The following is a 10,469-nucleotide window of genomic DNA, read 5'->3' as shown; positions in this document are numbered from 1 at the left end:
CTTTAATTGTACTAAACAAAGCAAAATTAGCAACTGGATTTATATTGGTACTCCTATGATAAACATCAACTAAACTTCGTACTTTTCATGGAATGGATACTGGAGGTGATGGTGGAGGTGAATCTTCACCTGAGTTTGTGCTACTTGAAGAACTAGGTGAGCTTGAAAGACTGGAACTGGAGATAGAACTTCCACTTGAGCTTGTTGGGAGAGGAGGAGGAACACTGTTATCTTCCATGTTTAAGATTATTGATGGATTTTTCTACACATCATCTTTCCACTGCCATACTTCCCCTTCATAAAAAATCACATCCTGACTAACTATCCATTGCTTTGTCTCAGGATTATAGAATTTGTAGCCTTTAGTTGCAGTAGACTAGCCCACAAAGATACTAAGTTGGGATTTGGCATCCAACTTCTTCCGCTTTTGAACAGGAATATGCACATATGCCAGGCATCCAAAGATGCGAAGACGAGCCATTGAAGGCTTGTAACCACTCCAGGATTCCTTTGGAGTTAGATTTTGAACTGCTTTTGTGGGACTCCGGTTGAGAATATACATTGTAGTGGCAACTGCTTCTCCCCAAAAACTATTTGGAATATTTTTTGTCTGCAACATGCTTTATGCCATTTCCATAATGGTACGGTTCTTTCTTTCATCAATACCATTTTGCTGAGGTGTATATGCGACAGTAAGCTATCTCTGGATGCCATTCTTAGCACAAAAATCAGCAAACTCATTAGAAGTAAACTCTTCCTCTCTATTTGTTCTGAGTATCTTGAGAGGATACCCGCTTTGTTTTTCAGCGAGTGCTTTAAAATTCTTGAAGCATGCAAAGACTTCAGATTTTTACTTCAAAAAGTAAACCCAAGTGTGGCGAGAGTAATCATCAATGAATGCAAAAAATAAAGGTTCTTACCCAATGATGGCTCTTGCATATCACCACAGATGTCAGCATGCACAAGCTCTAGAGGAGATTTGGCTCTCCAAGATTTGCCCACTGAAAAAACTGTCTCGGTGATGCTTGCCAAGAGCACACCCTGAACAAACTTCTTCTTTTGCCTTGATTGGAGGAAGACCTCGCACTATATTCTTCTTATTCAACAAAGTTAGCCCTTGAAAATTTAGATGACCATATCGTTGATGCCATAACCATGAATCATCTATGGTTGATTTTAGTGCATGCAACTTACTAGAAACCAATTTGAGAGGAAACAATCTATTCTTTGTCATATAAGTCTTTGCTACAAGATGATGATTATTAGATTTATCAAAAAATTTGCAGCAACTATCTTCAAATACAACTTTATAGTTCTTTTCTAAAAGTTGTCCTATACTCAAAAGACTATGTTGTAATTCTGGCACAAAGAAAGTATTATGGATATTTGTAGTGTCTCCTTGTTTAGTCTTGACTGCAAGGGTACCTTTTCCCATTACATCAACCTCCTTATCATCTTCAATTTAACTTTACTCCTCATTGAATCATCTAATTTGACAAAGAAATCAGATTTACCTATCATGTGATTTGAACAACCGCTATCCAAGAACCAGACATCCTCTTGGGGTTATTTTACCAAATTGCATGCAAAGAATGTAGAATTATTTGCGTTAGAAAACTCTTTTGCATAACTAGCTCTTGACTTATTCAAGTCAAATTTCTTCTTCCTACACTCAGATTCATAGTGCCCATATCTTTCACAATATCTACACTGTATACTCATTCTATCAATAGGACTTTGTTCTCTTCCTCTGTTATTTCCTCTTCCTCTTCCTCTACCTCTTCCTCTATTATTACCAAAAGATTCACCTTGACATTTAGTAGTATGAGAGGGAGGAGATTTGGATTTTTCCTCAATATTCATAGAAGACTAGAAAGCTTGAACAAAACTTTCCATAGAATGCTGTATGCGCTCTTCATGAGATTGCAAAAAACCAATTAATTTTGCAACTTTGAAAGTAGTTAGATCTTTACTTTCTTCAATAGCAATTACTATTGGATCAAATTTAGGAGGAAGAGACCTCAAAATCTTTTCTACATTTTTTTGATTTGATATAGTTTCTCCTTGAGTCCTAAGCTGATTCACAATACCTTGAGTCCTAGTAATAAATTCATGAATGGACTTAGATTCCTTCATCCTCAAGTTTTCAAATTCTCTTCGGAAAGTGTGAAGTCTTACCAATTTGATTTTGTCTGCACCTTGGTATGCAGTTTGTAGAGCCTCCCATGCATCCTTTGATTTTGTCAGACTAGCAATTCGAGGAAAAATTGAAACATCCAAGGCATATTGAATGGTGAAAAGAGATTTGTTATCCTTCTTTCTATCTTCTTTCAGCTGACTTTTCTGTTTTGGTGTCCATATATTGAATGTATTTTGATCAACAGATTTTATGTATCCACCTTCCACAAATTCCCAAAGATCTTGGGATAAAAGTAGGGTCTTCATCTTGATACTCCAATAATCATAGTTTTTTCTAGTAAATAATGGAAGCTGAAATGCTAAATCCTTTACATTAGCCATCTGGAGACTACCTGCACAATCAAAAAATTCTGCAACCTGCTCTGATACCAAATGAAAGAAATATATTTCAAAAGACACACAGAAAATAGAGTTGAAAAAGAAGCCTGCAGATTGGTTCAAAGAAAACAAAATATGTTCATAATTGAACAGATTAATCAGAATTCTCAAAAATGAAGGATCTAAAAAATGAAGGATATATCAATATTGAAATACTTAGCAATTACAATAACCGTCTCATGGTTTTATATAGAGTCCTGATGATCTACAACGATGAGAATATAAAACAAACTAAAACAAGAGAACCGAATGCTTGCCTTACTGCGTAGTCAACAATTTTAAAAAGCACAAAACAAAAACAAAAACTACGTTCATTCTTGCAGTTTCAAAACTGTTGTTACTGTTTTATTAAAAAAACCAAAACTAACCTGTTTTATGGAGATCTCCAGCGCAACCTTCAATCTTGATCTCCATGATACCGTTACATCATTCAATCTAATCTTCAGAAGATGTGTAAGAGAAGGATTTGTCAAAGGTAAATTGACACAACCTGCAAATCCTCACGCCTAACTAGAGTATTCTGCTCTCCTCTCCAATGTTCCATGTTGTGCCACTAATTGCTATTGGAAGAGCCAATACACACAAGGCTTAAGCTTTCAAGGTCACATGGATTGATGGGAATGGATAATATACCAATTGAGAATGATGGACGTCAAATGCACGTCTTCTATCGAAAGAGGAGCTTCACAAGATCAAGCTGAACTTGTTTCAAAGATTAAGATGGTCCATTTGATGCAGCAACATCGGCCATTTTTGTTATCTTATCATAATCTACACGCAGATTAGAAGAGGAATCTTATCCACGTAGTGCCCACTCACCTGAATAGCTTTTAAACATCTACACAAGCTCCCACAATCGAAGACTCTGACTCTTGGCACAAGAACCAGTCACTTTTGTTATGTTTACACATCTTTTTTTCTAACCATTGACAATTGACGATAGTTTTAAAATAGCATGTGTTGCAAACATTTACTTAATAGTCAATTTTTGTTAACTGCTGGTTAATTCATTGTGTTTGTAAGGTTTTTTTTCTTTTTTTTCTTTTTCTTTCACCATTCTCACCCACCCATGGAGATGAAATTTCACAAATTAATAGTCATCCAAAAGTATTTTCTGTGTCGATTCTAATTAGTAGTTGAAAGCTTAAGTTTGATATCATCTTACCCATCTTTTTCAACTTATAGTGTAAACTTATTAAAAATAGGTTATTTTGTAAGACATTGTTTGTTTAATAACTTTTGATTAGTAGTTCAAAATCGAGCACCATTTTTATTGTAAAAGAATGTTTTGACATTTGCTACGCATTGGACCTTGATGAGTTGTAAAAAGAACTAATTTATAAATTACCAAAAAATGGGGGGATAATTAATATTGAATCAAGGTGGTTGTCTTGAGTCATGTCTCTAAGCACTTCCGTGAGTCGTGTCATGAACACTTCTACATCTCTCTTACTATCATTTCCCTTGAAAGGTTTCCTAGAGTCAAGCCACTGAGTACTTTTGCGAAGTTGTTCCTTTGAGCACTTCCAAACCTTCTTGAGCACTATATGGAGATGAACAATATTGTCCATTGATATGCATTATGATTTCATCACTTGTTTCTACTTATGAATCCAAAAATACTTCACAGAAAGTATAAGTGATTCCTTACAACAAACTATAGGTTTGGAAATTAGCACATGCTGATATTCAATCTTTGGATCATGTGAAAATTTCAAAGACATTCACATTACTTCCTATATATCCAAAATGATAAGTCATCTTGCACACATTTGTGGTATTGTCTATCGAGTGTGAATCATCTACAATATCCAGTGTTGAGCATCTACCAACACTACATGTATCACATTATGGTGGACTACACAGTATCTCATTCTCTCTTAAGGAAAGAACATTCATTATACACCTTGTGTCTCACCTTGTGTGGTTGAGACATGCATACTCACTTAGTGAGACACTTATTGCATGTACATTAGCCACTTGCTCACACATTTGTCAAGTGTGGTCACAACTTTCCATGTTTGGAGGGTTACTAAGTTGCTATATTCAACTTTTCTACCTCATCCACCTTGCCTATATATGCAAGGCTCTATATATACATTGTCTACACTCCCATTGAAAATGATATATATTACTATTTGTGCTAATTTGGTTTCACTTGTAGAAGGTTGTTGGTGCATTTTAAGTCTGGCCAATCCAAACACATAGTATTTATTTTTTTAAATCATTTTGATGGGTCATACTTAGTAGAGGAATCTAAACTTGTTTGACAAATTGTTTGTATTTAGAAAACAACACTATTTTTTAGATAGAATGATTACCTTGATGATTTCCTTGGTCTACTACCCCCTTGAAGGTTAGGGACACTTCTTGATGGAAGGTACATGGGGGACTATTGGTTTGTGGTTGTAAGAAAAGAGATTGATGATGCTCTCCCTCTTGTAGTTAAGAAATGTTGAAAACTTGGTTACTCAAAGATTTTATTTAAAATTTTACGTTACATTGTATTATTAATAATTTGTATTTTATGTTATCAATATGATAGTTGTAATATGTACTTGTATACTAAATTATCGAGTGATTATTTATAAGATGTAACAATGAAATAAGTATAACGGTGACATAATTCAAATGGAAGCTCCCGCTTTGCTTTCGAACAGTTCTAACGGTTTGCGCTCCTCTCTATGTTTGGTTAGAGCTCCCTTTGCCTCGCCAGTTCCATGCTTTGTGAATATTTTGATGGGATGGACCTTCTGGTTCCTCCCTTGGTGCCTTCTTCCAGTGGCCTGCCATTGCTCCCTCTTGAGCCTTCTACTCCACGGGTGTATGTTGTATGCCCTCCTCAATGGCCTGCTGTTGGTGGCCCAAGGTTTAGTTTGGGTGGGCCAGATGCCCTTCTTGGAGATGTTGCTTCTATGGAAGCTCTGGCTAATGGTGTTGCTCCTTTGTCTAGTGATGCTGTTACTGATGACGACCCTGCTGTGGGTGCTAAGGTCCTATCCAGACCTTCTTCTTTCACTGGTAAGCACAACTTTGCTTGTGTGGCCAAATTTGCTTCCCAACCCTCCAAGGGGGTTCGTCCTCTTCCCTGTGCTAAGTCCTTCCCTATGGTGGCCTGTGGATAGGATGTTGTGGATAACATTGGGTTCTACCAATGTTGTGCTTTGGTGTGCAGATTCTCTGGGCTTTGGCCTTCGCTACTAGACCTTCATCACTGGGTGAGTGACTCCTAGAAGCCTTTGGTTGCTCATAGTATTGAGCTTTTCCCTTATGCTAAAGGATTTTTCATTACTTCCTTTGCTTCTTCGTCTGATCGTGACTTGATATTGGGCAAGTTGTGGTCTTGGGGAGTTCACTCTCTCTTTGTTAAGACTTGGACAACCTCTTTTAATCCTCTTACTAAACCACTTAATGTGCACCCGATTTGGGTTCGCCTTCCAAAGCTTCCCCTTCATTTCTGGGAGCATTCTTGCTATGAGGCCATTAGTAGCTCTATTGGCCACTTCTTGAAGGTTGATGATGTTACGTCTTCCATCGACCACTCCACCTTTGCCCAAATCTTAATCGATATTGACATCTCTTCACCTCTCCCTGGGGATGTGGTTCTTATTATTAGGGATAGGCCTTGGACTCAACCATTGGATTTTGAGGGCCTCCCCTTTCCCTATCGGAAATGCTTCTCTATGAGTCATTTAGCTTTAGATTGCTCTCTTTAGCACCACAAAGGTGTTTCCACTTGGTGGAAGGATGCTATAGCTGATCACTTGACTATCTATGCTTTTGATGCTGATTCTGTTGACTCCTCTTAGGAGGATGAGACCTCCTCACGTGTTGAAGTTGTGCCTCTTACTACTGCTGAAGCTGCTGCTATTGCGGCTTCTTTTATCCCTGAGGATTCAACTCTTGTTGCTCCTATTTTGTAGCTCCATCCTTCTCCTACCGAATCTGATCCTAATGTTGTTCCTTTGCAATAGTCTACTGTTGTTCTGCAACAACACTCTTCTAGCGCTACTGATTGTAACCCTACAGGGTCTTCCCCACTTGGTCTCTCTTTTGATGGTCCAAATGATAGTATCACTTGGATTTTAGTTTGTCATAGGTGAAAGGGGAAGTCCTCTCCTCTCCCCCAAACCCCTCCTTGTTAAGGTTTAGGTGTCTCTTTCCTTCCTTGAGTTGGGTTTTGGGTTGTTGCTAGTATGACAAGTTTTTTCTTTTGGCTTTTTCGATATTGTTTTTGCGGGGCTTGCTCCCTTGTTTTATTGTCTCTCTTACTGCCTTCGGGCTGTTGTATTAAGGGTCAACACCCTTGTTTTTTGGTGCTTTCTTAATAAAAACCAATTAAATAAGTAATGTTTAATTGATATAATTAATTGCATAATATGTTGAAATTATGTATTTATTCCTTGAGAGTAGTTGTAATTATCTAATTATGTTTATACAACTTTTTATGGTGATTGTTAGAGAAAATTTGTGAATTTTAGGATAGACAAAATGGTGTTCTTCACATGTGGTATCAGAGAACGATTTAATCTCTAGGACCTATTATCCCATTATGCAAGAAATTATTAGTAAGATAACCTTAAGTTAAAATTGAATGCAAAAATGGGTAGGTCAAAGACCATGACAAATAAAGGAAATATAAAGAGAACCAACTAGGTGAAAACTATAATTAAAACCAAAACAATTCTTGTGAGTTATGTAGCTAAAATGTGATGGAAATGGATCCTTAGCTTAGAAATGTAAACTAGGAACTTACTAATTTACGATTTCCGCTATTTTGATCATTTCATTGGGGGAACAACCAATTAGGTCCAACTTTAGTCCCGAAGGAGAGTTGGACACTGTTGTTAATTTTTCCTCTATTTGAATTGATTCGATTGGATTTGATCATGATATGAAAATGTAATGTCTAGATAAAATGATACGAAATTGACAAGATTCAACAAAAACAAACAAATACCAAAGAATAGTCAAACAAAAAAGTACAAATTGTTGACATTGTGTTGTCATTGATGTCAACCGGTATAGGATGTTACCGGTATCACTGACATTGATGTCAACTAGTGAACAAGAGGCTATTGGCATAAGAGTTTGATGTCAACTGGAATAGAAGATGGACCGGTATGGGAGAATAGTTGATGTGTTGTCATTGGTGACTACCAAGTGACCATCTTCATGCAGAAGGATGAAACTGGTGTGTACCGGTATGCTAGAGGTGCAGTAAAGTGACCACTCAGTAAAAGGGTTGTTGATATGGTGTTGCATACAACCAAAATGAAGAGACTACATGATGGGCTGTTGACTATGATGAAGAGGTGGAATGTTATTTATCAACATCGAAGGTGAAGTATGAGCAAGCCACCAAATTGCTAGTGTAAGGTTAACTAGCAGGACTCCCACTGGATGAAGAAGCTATCACAAGCTAGGTGATAGGTTGACAAAGTATGTTGCCTCTGTGTGCAGGATGACATATGGAAAACCACCGGAACATATGTCATGTTGAAGATGTATCCTCCCCTCGGTAATGTCACACTTGTACCAGCAGAATGATTTCCTGAGATAGACAGGTGATTGAATGCAGAGACCAGAAGTACAAGTGGAAGATGAGGAAGCCTCTAGAGCATGAGATCAGAAATGCACACCAGATAAGCAAGTGAAAACAAGGTGTGCTATCGAGACATTGAAGGAAGAATGAGATGTTGAGATGGTGTGTTTGTCATCTTAACAAACCAATTGAGAGGAGAGCCGGTTTGATGAAGTAGGATGCTAGTGTGTCTGCAGGAATATACATGGTGATACTGAGATGCAAAAGGAAGGTTGATGCATAACAGTTGGGGTGTGGTGACTTGGTGTCATCAATGTGTCTCACCAGCAAGAAGGAAAGTATGTTGTCCACCGGCAGACACATCTACTGGTATCTGCATTGGTGATAGCTGACATGTTATGTCAACCGGCGAAACATGAGAGAAGAGACAAGGAAGATAAGGTTCTCACCTGATAAAGAGGAATGCAACAAACTAAAGGATAAGGAGAGTTGTTAGTAGTTTCTATGGTGCCGACAAGTGAACATATTTACAAAGGTGTTTCACCGACAGAGCAGTGAAGTGCAGACATAAGGGTTACACCGATATGATAGAAAAGGTGATGGCAGGAAGGATAACTGGCAAGGTGATTTGTGCTGGTAGGGTCAGTGAACCGGTATGTGTGTACCGGTTATGTGGGTGGTCGATGACTAAGTTGAATTAACAGAGCGGTTTTCCAAGGTGGATACCGACAGTGATGCCACGTAGAGGTGAAGTGGTGAACTTGCATAGATCGGTGTAGAGTATCGATGAGGTAGTTGGCAATTGGTCTAGCATTAATGGTGACTGTGAAACTTGAGGGATGATTGGAGAGGGGTTGCGGCTCGAGACAGGACGGATCTGACCATATCAATGTCTTGCACTAATTGGTGCAGATTTTTTGGATGTAGATCGGAGTTGTTGAGGCAATTCATTGTGCCATTAATGGTGTTTGACCAAGGGGTGTGCCGATAGATTGATTGCAGGTTGTTGAAATAGGAAGGCATGTTTTGGAAGGCACGAAAATGGCAGATATGTGCAGGTAGACATCTTTGAGTTGTGATCCGATCAGATTTGATTGGATTTGATGTGCCTCGTGATCAGTGGAGAAAACCCTAACCACCTGTGATTTGAATTGATTTTTGGCGGGAAAACTAGGCTATAAATATGTAAGCTAAAGAGAGTGTTAAGTACTGCTGAACAGAAGAAGATAGTGTTGCTACATGCAGATCAGTCAAGTTCTCATCAAGGAGATAGAGAAGAGACTGAGCGTGAGGGAGAACGAGGTTGAAGTGCAAAACCGGTAGTGTCCATATCGATAGAGAAGAAGAAAAGGTAACTGCAGAGAAGGCAGGCATAGAACTGACTGAGTGTTGTATTGACGGAGAGTAGCAGGGTAGCTGAAAGAAGTGAGAACCAACAGAGAGAGAGGTGAACCGTAAAGCAACAGCAGTAGAGAGAGGGAGGTGTACCGGTGTAGTAGAGAAGGTGTCTCACCGACAGAGTAAGGTATATGAAATGGTTACAAGATTCACTTGTAACAGAATGATTACTTCTGTATTTGATGCTATCATTGAGATCACTGAGTTGTAGCTCGGTGCAGGGGTTGTAGCCCATAAACAAGTTAGGGGTTGGTGGCCTAAATCAGGGGTTGGTCTCCTTGGGTTGGTGCCCTAAATCAGGGGTTGTAGCTCCTTGGGTTGGTCCCCTAAACATTGTAACAAAGATTTGATTGTGAGGCTGGATTGGAGCAGTAGACTCCAACAACATTGCTCACCGAGGTTTTTCCCATCTGGGATTTTCCTCATACATGATAGTGTTATGTGATGTCCCTTTATGTGTGATTGTACTTGTAATTAGTCTCCCCATTAACCGGTATGTCTGCATTATGTTAGATTCCATAACCGGTATATACACATAAGTTAGTTAAAGAGAAAAAAGTTGAAGAACCACTGATTCACCCCCCTCTTAGTGGAACATTGTGTCTAACAATTGGTATCAGAGCGTAGGTACCCTGTTTATCAAAATTTCTCTCGCTTGGGTAGATTTTGGCTTAAGGACACAATGGTCTGTTTAGTGTCAATCCCTGTTCCAGTGTTTAATGGATCAAACTATGCCATATGGAGTTGCAAAATGGAAGTCTACCTGTCCTCCCTAGGTTTTGATATCTAGATGACGGTTGTTAATGGTCTCCCTAGGAATGTTAGTCTTCCCACTAGTCTTGAAGAAGAAAGAAGATGCAAGTGCAAAGATGAAGCCATGAAGGTTATATTCTATGGTCTCACCGGTGATGTTCCCTCATAGGTGGATAAGTGTAGATCGACAAAAAAG

General features: G+C 38.6%; 1 protein-coding gene across 1 annotated transcript; it reads right to left on the bottom strand.

Annotated features, from left to right (window-relative positions):
* Positions 1-1,869: 1,869 nt before the first annotated feature.
* On the bottom strand, positions 1,870-2,991 carry LOC131053094 (uncharacterized). The gene is made up of 2 exons (XM_057987703.1): positions 2,946-2,991; positions 1,870-2,531 (listed from the first exon to the last, which is right to left on the bottom strand). The coding sequence occupies exons 1-2, from the start codon at positions 2,989-2,991 to the stop codon at positions 1,870-1,872; spliced, it is 708 nt and encodes a 235-aa protein (XP_057843686.1).
* Positions 2,992-10,469: the final 7,478 nt, after the last annotated feature.

This window comes from Cryptomeria japonica, chromosome 1 (assembly GCF_030272615.1).
Source record: "Cryptomeria japonica chromosome 1, Sugi_1.0, whole genome shotgun sequence".
In the NCBI taxonomy this organism is placed as follows: Eukaryota; Viridiplantae; Streptophyta; class Pinopsida; order Cupressales; family Cupressaceae; genus Cryptomeria; species Cryptomeria japonica.
Note: the sequence above shows the minus strand (reverse complement) of the source record. Positions and strands in the feature narration are given on the sequence as shown.